This window comes from Vigna radiata, chromosome 9 (genome assembly GCF_000741045.1).
Source record: "Vigna radiata var. radiata cultivar VC1973A chromosome 9, Vradiata_ver6, whole genome shotgun sequence".
NCBI lineage: Eukaryota > Viridiplantae > Streptophyta > Magnoliopsida > Fabales > Fabaceae > Vigna > Vigna radiata.
This window is the reverse complement of record NC_028359.1, coordinates 8,934,877-8,954,222: the sequence shown is the minus strand read 5'-3', so window position 1 is coordinate 8,954,222 and position 19,346 is coordinate 8,934,877. Positions and strand designations below refer to the sequence as shown.

At 29.9% G+C, this 19,346-nt stretch overlaps 3 protein-coding genes across 3 annotated transcripts; all 3 read left to right on the top strand.

Annotated features, from left to right (window-relative positions):
- The first annotated feature begins 871 nt into the window (after window positions 1-871).
- Window positions 872-2,691, top strand: LOC106772886 (hydroquinone glucosyltransferase-like). Its single transcript, XM_014659508.2, has one exon. The coding sequence runs from the start codon at window positions 1,032-1,034 to the stop codon at window positions 2,427-2,429; it is 1,398 nt and encodes a 465-aa protein (XP_014514994.1). The 5' UTR covers window positions 872-1,031; the 3' UTR covers window positions 2,430-2,691.
- A 5,978-nt stretch (window positions 2,692-8,669) lies between these two features.
- On the top strand, window positions 8,670-10,447 carry LOC106773537 (hydroquinone glucosyltransferase). The gene is made up of 2 exons (XM_014660223.2): window positions 8,670-9,494; window positions 9,563-10,447. Exons 1-2 carry the CDS (start codon window positions 8,840-8,842, stop codon window positions 10,333-10,335), a joined length of 1,428 nt encoding a protein of 475 aa, XP_014515709.1. The 5' UTR covers window positions 8,670-8,839; the 3' UTR covers window positions 10,336-10,447.
- A 4,137-nt stretch (window positions 10,448-14,584) lies between these two features.
- Window positions 14,585-18,571, top strand: LOC106773267 (transcription factor bHLH18). Its single transcript, XM_014659974.2, has 4 exons — window positions 14,585-14,802; window positions 14,934-15,515; window positions 17,214-17,567; window positions 18,320-18,571. The coding sequence occupies exons 1-4, from the start codon at window positions 14,767-14,769 to the stop codon at window positions 18,392-18,394; spliced, it is 1,047 nt and encodes a 348-aa protein (XP_014515460.2). The 5' UTR covers window positions 14,585-14,766; the 3' UTR covers window positions 18,395-18,571.
- Window positions 18,572-19,346: the final 775 nt, after the last annotated feature.

Sequence of the window (19,346 nt, the reverse complement as noted above, 5' to 3'; positions counted from 1 at the left end):
TCTTTAAATAAAGTGGTTGCCATTCTTTAATACAGTTCACCATTTTCAATTAGTTACAATGCACTATCCTTAGTTTTCAAACTATAAGCATGTGCTTGATAACTTGGTGACCACTTTATTATTAGTTGACATTTATTGTATATTTATTTATTTATGTGATTTAAAATTATATAAATAACAAATAAATATATATATTTTTTAAAAATATTATTAACATTTTCTTTATAAATAATTAAAATATTAAGTCATTATTCCATCCAATTAATTTGTAATTTATATGAATGACAAAGATTTCATTATCTTATCTCATCTGTAGGTAAAATTCATTCTTCTTTTTATTGTAGAAAAAAAACATATTGTCAAGTATTAAGAGATTAGAAAGATGTATACTTTTTCTTCAATATCAAATAAAAAATAATTATGTAAATCAAATAAGATTATCAATTAATAATTAAACATGCATATTAAACTTAAATTACAAAATTAATTAAATTTTCTTATATATTATACTAGTGAAAAAACACGAGTTTATCATTCTTTATTTTATTATTATAAAATAGAAAATATTAATTATTCCAATTTTTATTAAAATAAAATGTTAATAAATTTATAAAAATAATTATAAAAAATAAAAATTAATATAATCAATAAAATAATTTATATCTATATATAAGTATAAATAATAAATTAAATATTTTAGAAATTTACAAGATATCATAAATGGAGACGGATTTAGAAATTTAAAAAATTTAAAACAGAATAAACATATAGATAGTCAATATCAAACAACATTTCTCTTACCTAGTTACTTTGTCAAGAATAAGAAAAGCTTGCTTCTTTCTTTTTATAGTCTATATAGCATATGCATACAGCATTTTCTTTGAATATTTTTTTGTTCTTGTACCCATAATTTCAGTGATTTATTCGAATCTTTCTTCTGCAAACGATCGAATATAAAGCCAAAAGAAAGGGTTCAATTCCTCAAAGTTGTATCTGTTAAAAGTTGTGCAGTTGGTGACAGATATCATCCTATGGAGAAAAGGGTTAACATAGCAGTAGTTCCAGGTCCTGGCTTCAGCCACTTGGTTCCAATTCTTCAATTTTCAAAGAGGCTTCTTCAGCTTCATCCAAACTTTCATGTCACATGTCTAATTCCCTCATTTGGGTCTCCTTCAAGTGCCTCAAAATCCGTTCTTGAAACTCTTCCACCAAACATCAAATCCATTCTTCTTGAACCAGTCAAACCAGAGGACCTACCAGAAGGGGTTGCCATAGAAACTCAAATTCAGTTCACGGTGACTCTCTCACTTCCTTCCATACATCAGGCCTTGAAGAGCATAACTTCAAAGACCCCCTTTGTGGCCTTGGTGGCTGATTCTTTTGCCTTTGAAGCATTAGATTTTGCTGAGGAGTTCAACCTGTTGTCCTATATTTACTTCCCTTCAGCTGCAACAACACTGTCTTGGTACTTGTATGCGCTGAAATTGGACAAGGAGACTTCTTGTGAGTACAGAGACTTGCCTGAGCCTGTTAAGATACCAGGCTGTGTACCAATTCATGGCAGGGATCTCAATAACCAAGCTCAAGACAGATCAAGTCAGGTTTACAAACTCTTCCTTCAGCGCGCTCAGCGGTTCTGTTTTGTTGATGGGATTTTCATCAATAGCTTCTTTGAAATGGAAAAAGGTCCTATAAGAGCATTGAAAGAGGAGGGAAGAGGGTACCCTGAGGTGTTTCCTGTTGGACCAATTGTTCAAACTGGTGATGATGCTAAAGGGTTGGAGTGTCTCACATGGTTGGACAAACAAGAAGATGGTTCGGTTTTGTATGTTTCTTTTGGGAGTGGTGGAACACTCACACAAGAACAAGTAAATGAGCTGGCTTATGGTTTGGAATTGAGTAATCACAAGTTCTTGTGGGTTGTGAGAGAACCGAGTAGTTTAGCCTTTGATGCATATCTCAGAGCACAAAGAAGTGTTGATCCTTTGCATTTTTTACCAGATGGGTTTTTGGAGAGAACCAAAGAGCAAGGTATGGTTGTTCCTTCATGGGCACCCCAGATTCAAGTCCTTGCTCACAGTTCAATTGGAGGGTTTTTGACTCACTGTGGTTGGAATTCAATCCTTGAGAGTGTGGTGCATGGTGTGCCACTCATCACATGGCCACTGTTTGCAGAGCAGAGAATGAATGCAGTTGTGTTGAGTGAGGGTCTGAAAGTTGGAGTGAGGCCAAGAGTGAGTGAAAATGGGTTGGTGGAAAGGGAGGAAATTGTGAAGGTGATAAAGTGTTTGATGGAAGGGGAAGAAGGTGGGAAAATGCACAAAAGAATGGANGAATTAAAAGAAGCTGCTAATAATGCACTAAAAGAAGATGGATCCTCTACAAAGACCCTTTCTGATTTGGTACAAAAATGGGAAAGTTTGGTTTAGGAAAACAAGTTTTATCCATTGCTTTTGCAGGGATCTTTGCTTTTGCTTTTCCTGATTCTGCTTTCTAATAAGTGCTAATCATTATGTGCTATGGCAGCAATGGATATTACATGTCAAATTCTGATGTTGAATGCCATCATCCTCATGGTTATTTGCTCTAATAATAATCTACTATTGTAGCATGCTCCTGTGGAGTTTCATTATACTGTTGATTTGAGTTCATCTTGTCTTCAATATATGAACATTTTACTGGATTTGCTTACTAATGTGTTTGATGGTACAATAGGGGACCAGTGATGGTCACAATATAATTGAATTTGGTTGCAAGTGATTCTGCAGATTGCAGTTTATGTAGGGACAAATTTTACAGTTTTGCTGTGTCCTGATTTATACTGTTTCTAGCTGTCTAAGACATACCAAAATTATGAAATTTAAAGTAAAATAATTTGCATTGATTATTCCTAATCATAAAAGTTAACCATGTTATTCAAGATAAACCTATATGCTTTTGCAATTAATCTTGTATAGACTCAACAAGCAGATGCTGCTGTTAGTGCTAAAATGCTAAGGAAACATTGGGATCATCCATTTAGCAAGCAAGACTATGATGAAACAATGGCAAACTTGAATCTTATAATGTTATACAGAATTTTTTGGATGCTACAAAAAGCCTACAACCTCACAAATTACTCAGAGAAGCTACATGAGAAGGGTTTTGCTTCTAAAGATCACACCACACTTGTGTTAAGGTTAACAACTTACATGCTCAAAATGAGATTCATAATAAACTCTTTAGAGTTGTATATATCCAACCGGATAATGATACTTAGACAACATTTTTTTATAACATTTGAACATCATCTACGTGTTATTCTGTGATTGGTCTATGGTGGTATTTATGATGATTATTATTACTGATTGTGAAATAATTTTGAACTAATCACAAAATGACACGTAAATAATGTTCAAATGTTATCATAAAAATGTTGTCTAAGTTCGTTATCCTATCCAGTAAATTGAACTTTCCTTATGATGGTGCAAATTACTTTGATGGAAAATACAGTTTCAAAGGTAAAAAAGGGTATACACTTGTTTAAGAGTGCATGGCTCTAGAGACAGAATATCCACTTTATGATGTTGATTTAGCAATTATACTATGTGAAAAGAATGCATTTAGTGATGTGTTTTTGTATTTATATGAACAGATGAAACTGTATGCATGCTGCAAAAGATTGTTTTTCTTTTTCTTTTTCTTTGTCCAAAATTATAGAAAATATTATCATTATGAAGAATAGATGTTAAAATGAGTAAATAAAAAGATTTATGCCTGGTTATGTTAGAATTCCTAAGTCTCACAAGATTAAAAATAAAATAGCTTATAAAAAAAATAAAAACTCATTAATCCAGGGTTAAAGTTTTAGATAAATAGTTGACTTAATATTTTAAATACTTAAGTTCAAATGTTATTGGTACTGTATCTCAAGTTAAATTTTCTTCTTTTGAGTAAATCTAACATTAATTATATTCAGTATTAAAATTAACTTATTAATTAGATGTTAGAACCTAAAGTATCTCATTATATATATAATAACATAACACTTTGTTGTGATAAAAAAATATTAAAACATATACGTGCATACTTGAATATTAAGATTGTAATAAGACGTAGCTAGAGTCACGAAAAAAATAATGAAAGTCTTAAAAGAAAATACAATAATCATCATTATAATTTATTAAGGAAAAATATAAGAAAAACATTTGAAAGAACTTTGAAATAAAATTAGGATTTGAGAGGCATGGAAAACTATTATAATCTTTATGTCAAGACATTTTACTTTCATTAAATATAAAAAAGTAATGTAACTTTAAAATATTCGTTTTACCTCTTAAATCAGAGAAAATTAAACTATCAATAGCAATAGCAATATTATCGGGAGTAGCAATAGCAAGGTTTGAAACAAGAACATTATGAAGTAGAGCTCAAGGAGCAGACGGTAAGGGCAGAATTGCATAAGTTAGATAACATAGTCTTTAATTAGTTGTTAGTTATTCACCCCTTAGCATTTTGTTATTTGCCTAGAACCTATTCGACAAAATGTCTGAACTACTGTAACTGTTATTCTCTCTTTGACGGCTAGTACTTTTTGTTCAAGAGAGAGACAGTGGATACTGCCACTGTTATTCCCTTTGGGCTCGATTTTTCTGGTTAAGTGGGAGATTGTCTATTGTTGATGGCCTTAGTCCTAGTAAGCACTGTAGTCACTGGGTTATCGATGAAGTGAAGGCACTCTCTGACTGTATCTCACAAGTGAAGAAAATTATTGATCAACGTGGAGATTCTGTAAGCAAATACCATTTCAGTAGTTTTGGATTCTATGATGTTATAGCGCATATTAATAAAAAAATACTTTCCTGTTCATCAAAGAAGTTCAGGAACTATATGTCATTCTCCTTCCTGAAAAACGCATGAGATAATTACAACTTACCTAATAGTTATCTGTCACTAGCTTAATAATGAGCATCTGGAATAGTATTAATTACTCCTTCTTGAATGAACGTCATTCTGCCATCAACTTGATAAACTAATTTCCTGTTGTATTATACTTGAAAAAGTCATATCCTCATTACTTGTTCTGTTTGCTTGTGCATATTTTTGGCTCATATTTCTCATAGAAATACAGAAACTTGATGCGCTCTATCTATTTGATTAGTTGTTTTTGGCTTCCTTTTTTTTTCCTGATTTTACTTTCCTATGTTTTTTAGTGTAAGAACCCACTGAAACTCTTCTTTTTCTGCTAAGCTTGAAAAAAAAGAAAGGAACCAAAATAATTGTATTTTAATTGGAACTTCATTCTCGAGCTATCTTGTTTTCTTCCTTACTGTTTCATATTACTGTTTCATATCTTTGACCTGTATTCATTTTGCTGGAATCTTTTTGAATTGGGAAGGCCTTTTCAAGCATAGCTTATCCTTCATGATTATCAGTTATATAAATTATGATATTACTTTTCACTGAATGTGTATGGGTCAATCTTGAGTGGCATTTCACTCTGAAACAGTTCTATGATTCGTTTTAAAGCTATTCAAAGACTAATTAAGGCTTAGTGTGTAACTTGTTTACTTATAGCATCTTTAGTTTCCTCGATATTTCAATATAGAATGTTATTGTGGTGAAAGCATGTGTTCTTATACTTGCAGGGTGGCCTTTCTGCTCTCAAAAAGTAGAATTTCTCAAATGTAATATCTGCTATTGTTAATTATAAATACAACATCTAAAAGATATTAGCCCAATCACAAAAAAAATTCTTAATACAATATATTATGTTAATGGATCTTAGCATTGTTTTATTTTTTAATTTTTATCCAATGTAAAACTTAAATTTATGCTTAAAATTCTAACAATTTCAACATCTTAGTCCAACCACACCCATCAAAACTCAAGTTAGCTATCTTATTTTTGGAATAATTGTACTTTCAAGTGATTAGGTTGTTTTAGTGATTGATTTTCTGTAAGGAGCATGATAGTAACAACTTTTTTTAATAATTTTTTTATAATTAATTGTGTCGCTATTTTGTTAGTTTATATTTTTGAAATCATATAAATCACAAGCTATCACATAGATTGTTGTAAAATAGTTGTCAAAAAAATTGTTAATTTTCTTTTCTTTTTTTTAATTGGAAACTTCTATTATTTTTTTCTGCATTCTTAACTGAGGTTAATTTAATTGCTGCAACACATGACCTGCTTGCTGCATATGGGCTTTGCTGTATAGGTGAAGGTGGAAAAGGTGAAGAAAGAACATTTCTTAGATTTGCAATAAAATGAAGTTGCTATGACATTATATTTTAATTTGTGTTTGATTATGTATTTAATTTGTGCCCATCTGCTTTGTATGCTTCTGTTTTATAACATTGGAGTGTGAGAACAAACAAAAAATGAATGCATAGACATAGACATAAATTGGAGTTTTAATAAATTCTATACGTTATTACTTTGGATAAAAAAATGTTTAGTTTATGTGTATTTTTTATTTATTGATATAATTATTAAACTCTATTTTTTACAACTAATTTAAATATCTCACCTTCAATGTTTTGTTATTATAACCTAACGACCAATATATGATGACAGATATTTTATGTTCATGAAAAAATAATACAGATATTTTATGTTCATGAAAAAATAATACAGATATTTCATGAAAATAACAATAGTTTTTTATTTCGGGACATGATATAATTAACATTATATTTTTTCAATCAATCTTGTAGTTTGTTATAATTGTTTTGACTAATTTTTGTGATACTTCATCAAGAAATTATGATTGAATGAAAAACCATATTTCATTCACAAAAGTAAGCGTAAACTCTTTTCATTTACTACGTTAAAGGATTATTGTAACAATTTAAAACTGTTCATTTTAATTACAACAATAACATAGTTGACTCCTATTTTATCTTTTATTTTCAATAATATTAAGCAAAACTATTATTTATCCTCCTTGTAATCAGAATATTTAATATTACGTCCACATCACCATTCACAAGTTAGTAAATAATGATCCATTTTATAGTTGATTTGTTATATATATTGCTATCAAGGTTTCAAAATTTTATTTTGTGTTATATTCTCATCATGTGAGGTATAGGAGTTTTAGACTGAATTCGAAGTTAGAGAACTATAATAAACTGGATAGGACATGCATGAGATCGACCGAATATTATAACAGATTGAGTAGGAAAAATGTTTCAGTGTATAAGGGTTTTAGGCTGAATTTGATGTTGGAGATGGTTGAGGAGCACTATAACAGACCAAGCAAGACATGTAGGAGATCGACCGAGCATTATATAAACTGAGTAGGACAGACAGGAGACTGGTCGAACCCTGTAGCAGACCAAATAGATTATTAAGGAGATTGACCGAGTTTTTGGAAAGCTCGACTAAACTTTGTTTTGGATGAGAGGATACCTGCAAAAGACATTATGATGTTTAAGTTAATAGGTGACCATTTGAATGATTAAAGATGCACATTGTGTGCATACTCGACTAAAGTCATGCCTAAAACATTAATTTCTTAATAATTAATATTATAAACCAATTTAAATTTTAATTCATAAATTATAACAAAGACTATTTTAAATATTAATATTTTTAATATATAAATTAGTATCTAAATTAATTACTATACTATAATTTATTTTTTGTCCTAAAATTAGCTTTTGCTTAATGATTTTTTGTAGTGTACGTTTACAAAATTCAAATAGATTAAATCCTCAAACAACCATAAAGTAAGAATGAATTAGTCAAGTAATATTGTGTTGAAAATTTTTTGTGAGCAAAGAGGGCAATGATAGGAGCATAGGATATCGTATAAAAATGGACCTATCAAATGAGATAGACTCGATATGTCAGGTTATTTGGGACATGCATGATGTAAAAACAAAAGGAATCAACAATGATTATATAAAGTTCTTGGGAAAAACCATTGTCGTATATGAGGTTTTCTATATTCTCCATGTGACACCAAAAACAAAAGGAAACAAACTAATCAGTACCATGAGAAACGTCTCAATTCTATAGCTGTAAATTAGCTATTACTTTATTTATCATTGTGTTTGGTTGTAGAGAAAGAAATGGGTGAGATTAATGCATTTTTTTTTCTTAAAAGAATAATATTTTTAACATAAATAAGATCTATGGTATTATTTTCTTAATTGTTTTTTATTTTTAATTTTCCCTTTACTTTCGCTTTTTCATTTGTTTCTAATCAAATTGTTTCGATACGAAGTCGAGTTATTTTAAATACTTTCATAATTTTTTCTATGATGTCGTTTGATAATTGATCGTTTAGTCTTCGTCTTCACTCCATCGTCTGAAGAGGTAAGGTATCTGTCGAAGATTCTCCGATACTTAAGTAAGCAAATTGTAAGTATGATTATCTACCTCTTACTTTTGACTTATACTTATAATTTTTGAGATAAACCTGAGATTAGTGACATCTTAATATGGCCAAACTCATCTCATTACCATTAATTATCATTTATCTTAATTCTTGTAGATTGGCCGTTCGATCTTACTCGTTAGTCTAGTCGCATGCATCCACTGTTTAACCGTTTTTCCCTTCCAGAATCATCCAATCCATCCATTCAGTGTTGATTATTATGTAGGACCATCCGCTCGATACATACACAAACAATTAAATATACATAGTGAGACTTTCATCTAAAAGAAATTGTGATTAATAATATATTAAAAAAACCGTGATACTATCGATCGTTTAAACCGACACCATCTAGCTTTATTTGTTTAAATTAGATTATTCCATTAAAATGATGGAAAGAATGCATAGCATATCTTGAATTTTTGCTATAAGCTTACACTAGGGCACTCACAATCTGCATATGCATGCATGGCGAAAGCAACACGCATAGCAGTGATTCCCAGCGCAGGGTTCAGCCATTTCGTCCCCATTATCAACTTCTCAAAGCTTCTCGTGGACCTTCACCCTCACATTCACCTAACATGCATCATTCCAATACTGGGGTCTCTCCCAGCTGCTGCAAAACCCATTCTCCAAACCCTTCCACCGAGAATCTCCACCGTTTTTCTTCCACCGGTGAGCCTCCGTGACCTTCCTCAGGGGGTTCCCGTGGTGCTGCAGATCCAGCTCGCCATGAATCTCTCCATGCCCTCCATCCACCGCACGCTCAGCGCCATCACTTCCAACAACCCTCACGTGGCCATGGTGGTTGACACCTTCGCATATGGGGCTCTGGATTTTGCTCAAGAGTTCAACATGTTGTCCTACGTTTACTTCCCCTCTGCTGCAACCACTCTCTGCACGCACTTCTACTTGCCCACGCTCCACAACGAAACGTTCTGCGAGTACAGAGATCTGCCCCACCCCATCACAGTACCAGGGTGTGTGCCCTTTCATGGCAGGGATCTCTATGCTCAAGCACAGGATCGAAAGAGTCAGTTCTACAAAATGTCTCTTAAACGCTACGAATCCTACCGTTTTCTCGATGGAATCTTCATCAACAGCTTTTTGGAATTGGAGACCGGTAACTCCAATCTTTCACTGTATATACGAAAATGGTCAATTGTAGATTTTAATTTTATACTGGAACAGGTCCGATCAGAGCATTCAAAGATAAGGAAAGGGGTTACCCTCCTTTGTATCCTGTTGGACCGATTGTTCAAACAGGGACAACAGCTACAGCTGGTTGTACAACAGGGTTGGAGTGTCTGACATGGTTGGACAAGCAACAAGACGGTTCGGTTTTGTATGTTTGTTTTGGGAGTGGTGGAACACTCTCACAAGAGCAAACGAACGAGCTGGCACATGGTTTGGAATTGAGCAAGCACAAGTTCTTGTGGGTTGTGAGAGCGCCAAGCGATGAGGCGAATGCAGGATATCTGGATGGAGAAAAAGATGCAGACCCATTAGAGTTCTTGCCAAGTGGGTTCTTGGAGAGGACGAAAGAGCAAGGTATGGTTGTTCCTTCATGGGCACCCCAGATTGAAATCTTGGGCCATGGTTCAGTTGGAGGGTTTTTGACTCACTGTGGGTGGAATTCAACGCTGGAGAGTGTGGTGCATGGTGTGCCACTCATCACGTGGCCACTGTTTGCTGAGCAGAGAATGAATGCGGTTGTGATGAGTGAAGGTGCGAAAGTGGGAGTGAGGCCATTAGAGAGTGAAAATGGGTTGGTGGAAAGAGCAGCCATTGTTGAGGTGATAAAGTGTTTGATGGAAGAAGAAGAAGAAGGAAAGGAAATGAGGAAGAGAATGAAGGAGTTGAAAGAAGCTGCTGCTAATGCTCTCAAAGAAGATGGAGCTTCTACCAGAAATCTTTCTCAGGTGGCACACAGGTGGAAGATGTTGGCACAGGAAAGAAGTTGAGTTTCATTTCAATGGTGTGGTTACAAATTAAATATTGTAATCTTACTTTTATTCTAAATATCTTAGTTTTCATATTTCAAAATAATCATAATTAAATACCTAAATTGGTCTATGAAGATAGTAAGTCTTAGTTTTTATGTTCCTTGATTAAAGGTTTTATATAAATTAGAATCATAGAAGTTTTTGAAAGCTTATTTAAATTATTAATCATAGGCCTATCACTAATCCACTTTTGAAGATTAATATGGATATTTATTCTTTAAGATAAGGATTATGTCTTAACACCAAAATAAGTCTTAACACGTATCAATAAACAATAAATACTAATTAATAAATGTAATTAACATGTTTTATAATATTATTTATAGACTTTTATTTAGATAAACTTCGATTTATTGGTCTAAAGATCTGTTATCTTTTGAATTATCACGATTATTCATAAATTATTTTGATTAAATATATTGTGTGATGTTGTTCTGATTAAATATGGACAGACTAATTTCGTCTCGAGCTAATAATTTCTCATGTATTCAATCTTAAAACGATTGATAAATAGTATACTTTTATAATTACAAGTAAAATAATAAGTATTAAATGGTTATATAAAGTTATTAGACAGTATTGTCGTTCCTAAAAGAAATAAGATAAGAAAAAGGGGAATCCTAAAAGAAATAAGACAAGAAAAACGGGAATGAAGGATGCGACAAAAAATAAATGAGTGAAAAACTACAATATAGTTATGAAATCTATAGATAATATAATAATTTTAAAAAAATAAAGTAAAATAAAATTCAAAGAAAGCACAATTTTTAACTTTATTTTCAATCATTTTTTATTAATAACTTGAGTGATGGAAGTTAGTAAAAGTGTTAAAATAAGACTTTTTATATGGCAAAAACAATAATTGTGATATATTGATTGGGAATTTTCCTGTCATTTAAATTTACATATTAAAACATAAAAATTTTCTTGGACTGATTATTGTCACTTGTTTTAGAATGTATAATTTGTTTTTTTAGTTTTAGATTTCTACATTTTTTTTTTTTACTTTTACACTTCATCTATTTAGGATGATAAGTGTGAAAAAAAAAGTAAAAAATAAAGTGATAAACAAATAACATATAAAAAAAAGTTGAAAGAAATATATATATATATATATATATATATAATTTTTTATAAATATAAAAAAAAACATCATTGATAACGATAGGAAATTATAATTGATTATATTGTTTATTAATGTTTATGTTTTTATTTAACATAACAAATTTGTAAAATAAAATATGGCTCAAAAATCAAAAGAAGAGTGAATTGGTTGAATAAAAAACTTCTTGAATTTAAATGTTTTTCTTAAGAACATCACGTTGAAGAGGATAAAAATTGGTTATATTTTAAAACGTCTAAAAACAAATATAAGATTTGTCCATAACTTTTTAAGAAATTATGCACAAGAAACTTAAGCGGAGTTTTTCAAAAAGAAATTTAAATAGGAAAACTAATAGTATAAAGATAACTTAACTACATCATTGTCCTTTTTTAGAGGTAATCTAAAATTTGTTTTCTCATCTTATCATATCTTATCATACCTATAAAGAGGATTATTGTAAAAAGAAAAACAAACAAACACGAGAAAGCATAACAAAAAAAAAAAAATAAGGAAATGTACAAATTTTTTTTTTTCATAAAGTCATTAAACAAACAACATTTACAATCCAAGTAAAATCATATAGTCTTAAACACAAATCACATCAAAGGAGACTCTTCTAGACTCAATCGTCTACATAAATGCATTAATTTTGAACTACAAGGAATTTTTAACATTTATGACAGATACCTTTCAGCCACAAGGTTAATTCAATGCTAGTCATTAGAACTTCAAAAAGACCTTTCAACCAAGACCTCCTTGACACTTTCAACACCTAATTCATCCTTCTCTATATGAGTGTGAATGACCAATAGAGTAACTTCCTATCTGATTCCCTAGTTTAATGCACACCCTAAGAGACATATTTCACAATGGTTTTCCCTTGAAAATCCTATCATTTGCATAGTCTATATCTCATCATATTCCAAACATTCATATTATCATCCATACATTTATGTAATCCAAACAATCCTCACATATGTCACACTCACATAAATCGTTGAACATGAAAATGTCAGAACAATTTTGTTAGTCTCGCTTAGTGATCAAGATCATCCACTCGCTCAACGAGTAATACCAAAATTCTCACTCGCTCAATGACTTAGAAGCCTCACCTAACGCTAGAGTAATTTGCATAATAAATCATCCAGAAGGCTTTAGTACACACACAACGAGGACACCACTAGAGCTCCCAATATTTTATATGTTAACGTCGGCCAACAAAAGCTAGACATGCTTAATAATAATCAAGTTAGTAAGTTCTCTGTTGCTCAACATTACTACTCTTGCTTAGAGACCACTAAGTTAGGGGCTCTATGTCTTAGCTGTCACCCAACAACACAATCCTTTGTCCAATGCGACTGAATAATTGTAGAAAATAGAAGAGATTATAGTATAATTTTTAATGTTTATTCTTTTTATTATAAAAGACATTAACAAACTTTTTTTTCCCATTATGGTGATTTGTTTTTTTAACTTTATCTCATTGCTTCAAATAGACTAAATTAACAACGTTTTAAATAAATTTTAAAATATTATTACAATAATAAGAAGAAAAAACTATCAACTTATAATAAAATAAGTAATAAAAATAATAAATTAAAATATCAACAATAACATAAATATTTACATTTTTTATAATTTTACTTATATAATTCGTTTCAAAATAATTTCACTTCTCACTTTTTTTTCACACTTTTAGTGTCTATTTTCTAATCCAAATAAAACATTATTTGGTTTCGATCTTGTCAATGTGGTATTGTGGTATTGTTGCCTATATATAACATTTATGATTTCATCGACATCATTTTTAATATTTGAATTTTCATCTTGATAATCAGATTAGACTACTTGCTAAACACAAATTAGTGCTTCAGTCTTTATTTATTTTAACAAAAAAAAATTAATAAGATTTTTTTCTTTAAAATGTAAAGTATTTGTTTTTTCTATTCTTAGAAAAGTTGTGAGTTGTATTGAATAAAAAGTTTGGAAAATGATATTTTAACACCATTTTTTGACACCATTTTGACACTGCACACGTGTCAAAATGTGGTTGGACGATTTCAAATTAAAAAAAGTTAAGATAAGGATATATTTGAAAGAGAAAAACCAAAGTTTTTTTTTTTAATTTGAAATTGTCCAACCACATTTTGACATGTGTGCAGTGTCAAAATGATATAAAAAAATGGTGTTAAAATATCATTTTCCAAAAAGTTTTGGTAGAAAAGCCATACACATATCTGATATTGAAAGCAACAAAAGATCCGAAAAGCTAACATATGCCTAATAAATCCTAAACCACTCAAAATAGAAATGCAGCCAAGCACTTTATAACCACGTTATGTCTTCTATTTATCGTTTAGGAAAATACCAACATATATAATTTTGTTTTAATGAACAAAAATATGTGCTTACTTAGTTTAATCACTCTTTCTGTCCATTAAATTTTAATTTGCTAATATTAACTTCAAACTAACATTTATTATGCCCTCATTCTACTTAAAATTGTTAGAGATTCTCTGACTGATATTTTCTATTAGTTTTTTCAAGTGAAAGTGTAACACTTTATTTATAAGCTACATTCACAAAATTTGTTAAGAACATTCACAGTAGAGCTACAAATACCATTAATAATCAATTAACAAAATGATAATTGATTATCGTTAAAAATTAAAAAAAAAACAAATTATATTTATTACTGATAATCAATTATTACAACTTAAGATTGAGAAGAGTAAAAAGTAAATAAAAACAATATCAAATAAATATAAAAGAATTTAGATATATCAAATAATTATTTTTCATGTAAATAATTGACATCTTTAATTTGAAATAAGACAAGGAAAATGATATTTTAACATCATTTTTTGACACTGCACATCTGTCAAAAGTTAGACGATTTCAAATTAAAGAAGTTGAGGCAAAGACATATTTTTAAAAGAGAAAAACCAAAGTTTTTTTTTTTAATTTGAAATCATCTAACCACATTTTGACATTACATTTTGATACGTGTGCAATGTGAAAATGATGTAAAAAAATTGGTGTTAAAATATCATTTTTCATAACAATGTTGATTTTGGCAACAGGGGTTTGCATCCCCATGACAACATTTTCCACAGATCGTCACACTTCATCCAACGGTGGAAACTGTCGTCGCATGAATAACGTGGTCGTTTCTTTTCTTCTTGTCTTCTTGTCTCCATTGATGAAATTTTCTGTGTACCTAAAAGAATGAAAGCTTGGATTTGGTTGGCCAAAAAGATCTCAGTTCTTCCACTTTCCTTTCAATGGAAGACTCGTGGGAAAGTTGGATTTCTTCTTTGGTAATCACCCACCAATAAAAAAACACTTTTTTCTCTTCTATCAATGTGATTATCATTACATCTTAATCTCAACTTTTTCTATGTTTGACTCTTCTGTTTGTTGTTTTCAACTTTTTTCTTTTCTGTCATAGAAAATGGTCGAAGACAGCTCCACTGATCATTCTCACATCAATGATGATAACTTCCTCACTGGGATTCTTCTTGAACCACTAGATTTCTCATTCCATAACTCTTCTACCACCACCATGTTCTCATATGATAAAAACAGTAACAGTAACAATGTCTTTTCCATGGGAAGTAGCTATGAAAATGCAAGCTTTGATGAGAGGCATGGGAAAATGCTCAAGAGTAATAGCTCAAGCTCCATCATTTCTCATCATGTTGCAAACAACAATGCTTCTTCTTCTTCTTCAGCACCACCCTCATCATCCACCTTCATCTTGTCCTTTGAAAACTCAATCATGGAACCTTCTCATCACCACCATCATCATAAACCTAATAATGATCATGGTAGTTGCCCTAGGGATGCCCTATGTTCTTCACTTTTGAGCTCAAAGAATGACCATCTCAGCACACCAAAGGCCAAACAAGGTGCCAAGAAGTATAGAAGCTCATCTGAGATTCAAGATCACATCATGGCTGAGAGAAAAAGGAGACAGGAACTCACTGAAAGGTTCATAGCACTTTCTGCCACCATACCTGGATTGAAGAAGGTTACTTTTCTACTCAATTCAATGAATGATCTTCGTAAATTTTGTTCTTTGTTTCTTTACAAGTTTTTGTTAAAAATCAGGTCGATTAGATATAAGACGAATTCATAATATATAAATAGGTGTAAACCTCACCTTACAATCTACTTTTATAGAGTTGAATTAGGCTTAAAATCCACTGCCTATCAGTTTTCTAACTTTTTAAATACGAATAATAATACCATAACACACTTTTACATTCATTTAGTACAAAATATAAGGATAAAATGATCCAAAAAATATAAAATTTTGTAATTTTTCAAAAAAAAAAAAGTAAAAAAAAAAAGATAGTATCAAATGAATGTAAAAAATTTAGGTGTAACAGTTTTCAATGTCGGTGAAATGACACAATGATCATAATACATAAAATCGTTGTCTTCTCTCCTAATAAACAATGTGCTGAATTCACATTCAATTAATATCCTTAAAATTTGCTTTCAACAATAAAATTTCTAGATTAATTTTATGGTAGTGTTACTTGATTTGAACATGTTGTATTAGACAATGATCAGACAGCTGATGAAAAAGCAGATTCTTTGTCTGATTATTACTGAAATGTATATTCCCTTTAAGAAGTACTGCTACAATCTTACATTTAATGTGTCTATATACGCAGTACACAGAGAATATTTTCATCTCATGCGCCAAAACATAAGATTATAATAATAACATATGTTAAAAAGAATATTGATGACATTTTTGTGTTGATAAAAGACAATGAACTATGAATGATAAAAGTGACTGCATAGTATAGTAGAAAGAGAAGTTGTAATGAAACAGCTTTCGTTTGCAGTGTAGCAGAAAAACAAAAGCTGTTTTCCTTAGTTTTACAGCACTTTTTGGATCAGAACTTCCTGCACTTTTTCACCTTTTTCAGCAAAGCTTTCTGCACTGTTATTTCACTTTTCTTTTTCTTCCTTTATTCTAAGAATTAATCTCTCATATTTCATCATTAATTGTGAATTAAGTTTCTCAAATATGTATTTTATTACTATTTCAAGTTCCAGTTGTATTAATTAAATCTCCTGATTATCATTGTTATATGCTGTCGAAAGTGTGTCATTATTATTTGAATTTAGTCTTTGACATATTCAGATATTAAAATTATATAACTGAAATATTTTAAAAATTAATCAAGGTATATAAAATTTAATCAATAATATAGTCCAAACCTACTAAGCTTGAAACATTACAATACCTGCAGAACAATACAATTAATTACATGCTATAATTTTCTGTAGCTTTTAGATTCTTCTGACTATTGTCTAAATCTAAAGCAAAAACATTATTTTAATTATCAAGGATAAAAATAGTTATGCTTTGTCTTGTCTAGGGTTTAGTACAGGGTGAGCCTGGAAAGAAAAAGTATTCTTTATGTAATATATATGTGTTATGCATAATATTTTGACAACATTTTAATATTATTTACGTATTATTTTATGTTATTTTGTGATTGATCTAAAATTACTCCACAGTCAATAATAATAATAATCATAAACACCAAAATAGACCAATCACAAAATGACACGTAGATAATGTTAAAATACTATCAAAGTATTATTATTCCTTTGTTATACATAATTTGTTGCATCTTATAATACAGAAAAGAGAAATGATGTTTAAAGTACATATATAACTTAACTTGTAAAGATGAATTTATAGACAGACAAGGCCTATATACTAAGGGAAGCAATGATATACATGAAAGAACTTCAAGAGAGAGTGATTGAGCTAGAAAACCAGAACAAGAGGAAGAGAACTGCAGAATCAAGAATATTGATAAAGAAATATTCGCAAAGAGAAGAAGAAAGAAAGTGTGATAGATCAAGTCCTCCACTTCCTCAAGTTGAAGCAAGAGTGTTGGAAAAGGAGGTTCTCATTGGAATCCATTGCCACAAACAAAAGGACATTGTGCTCAAAATCATGGCTTTGCTCCAAAATCATCATCTTTCTCTTGCTAGCAGCAGTGTCTTGCCCTTTGGGACTTCCACTCTTAAAGTCACAATCATTGCCCAGGTGATTACAAACTTCATTTTCCAAAACACTATATACAAATTACTATTTTTTTTAGCAATGATCCTATGATACACGTTTACATTCATTCGAAATAACGGTGCTAAACTTGAACCGTTTTTAACGGTGCTAAACTTGAACCGTTTTTTACGAAATATGACACAATAGTGAACTTCTTTAAAAGATAGGACGACTTTGAACACAATGCCCTAAACTAGGGACTAAATAATGTATTAAACCTTTTATATTTTATCAAACTCCCATTTCGTAGCTGCTACTTATTTATGTGGACGCTATAAATGTTTTAATAATATTTACTGTTATATTTATGAATGGTTCGAACTATTACCAAAAATTTCATGTTAGGACCATTGACGTTATATTTATGAATGATTCGAACTATTACCAAAATTTTCATGTTAGGACCATTGACGGTGGAATTACTTTGATGGTTTGTACCATTATCTTTTTTTCACAAATAACTATTATTCTAGATACATCATAATACAAAATTATTTGAACGACAAGACCCAATGAGATTTTAGAGCAAGATTTCACATATAAAAAAATGTTAACATAAGTTAAATTCACTATATCTATTTATTTTTTAATGTTTGAAGACCCTTAAAGTTTCATTTATAAACGAATTTCAATTTCTCATAAAATTTAGAAAAATATTGGTATGAGAATATCTATTGTCCATGCAGAGATAATAATTTTACTTTCTGAGTTAATTTTCTTTGGCTTTGTTGCAGATGGACGAACAATACTGCATGACAGTGAATAATCTTGTAAAAAGCCTGAGACAAGCTCTCTTGAAAATCACATGACATTAATGTTACTAAGAGTGCCAGATATAATCTGCAAATAAGAGAAAATTATGAGAATTTATCCCTGATGATGTATGCAGAGGTATTATTAAGTAGAATGAGCATTAATTGTTTCAACTTTAATTATCTGAAGATAACATTTTTAAGATTAATTAATGATATTGTTCATTTTTAAATTTGGAGATTGATTATTGTTTTTAAGACATTGCAAACGAATTATAAGAAAGAAAAATATGTTTAAATTATTTTTTAGTTTGACTTGTATATTAAGTTAGATTTATTGAATGTATTGAAATAAGATTTTTTTATATGAATTTAGATTGAAAGATTAAAAAAAATGATAAGAAAATTACGAATATACAGTATGAAATACTCTAATAAAAATAAGAATATAACACGGAAAATCTAAATTAATAGTATGTCTATCTTGTAATACTAATATTTTATCTTTCGTATTTTTACACGACAATATGTTTAAAAATAAGAGAGGGTTATTTTTTTATCATTTTATAATGAGTTTGTTAACGAATTCGTAACGTGTAGACCTTATTTTTACATTATGTTATGAGATTTTATATTAATGAATTGAAATTATATATATATATATATATATATATATATATATATATATATATATATATATATATATATATATATATATATAACTTTTGTAAAATATATATGTATTATAGGTTTAATGTAAAATTTAAATTTGGCTAATGTTAGAGAAATAATAGAGTAAAAAAATGAGCTAATGTTGTGTATATTTCTCGTTTTAATGAATGAGTTATTTATTATTATTACGTTATTTTATTGGTACATATGTATATAAATAGTTACAAGGCTTACTACTGTAATTTAAAAATATAATTAAAAACAAAATAAAAATATGAAAGATAGCAAAATTTCGTTATCTATAAGGTTGATATATAGTTTTTATAATTATGGAATA

What these genes read in the sequence shown, in the direction of transcription:
- LOC106773267 (XM_014659974.2), top strand. Translation starts at nt 14,767, where the DNA reads ATGGAAGACTCGTGGGAAAGTTGGATTTCTTCTTTG. An exon ending in CCATACCTGGATTGAAGAAG is followed by an intron (nt 15,516 to 17,213) that starts GTTACTTTTCTA and finishes ATGAATTTATAG; the next exon opens with ACAGACAAGGCCTATATACT. An exon ending in AAGTCACAATCATTGCCCAG is followed by an intron (nt 17,568 to 18,319) that starts GTGATTACAAAC and finishes GCTTTGTTGCAG; the next exon opens with ATGGACGAACAATACTGCAT.
- LOC106773537 (XM_014660223.2), top strand. Translation starts at nt 8,840, where the DNA reads ATGGCGAAAGCAACACGCATAGCAGTGATTCCCAGCGCAGGGTTCAGC. An exon ending in CTTTTTGGAATTGGAGACCG is followed by an intron (nt 9,495 to 9,562) that starts GTAACTCCAATC and finishes ATACTGGAACAG; the next exon opens with GTCCGATCAGAGCATTCAAA.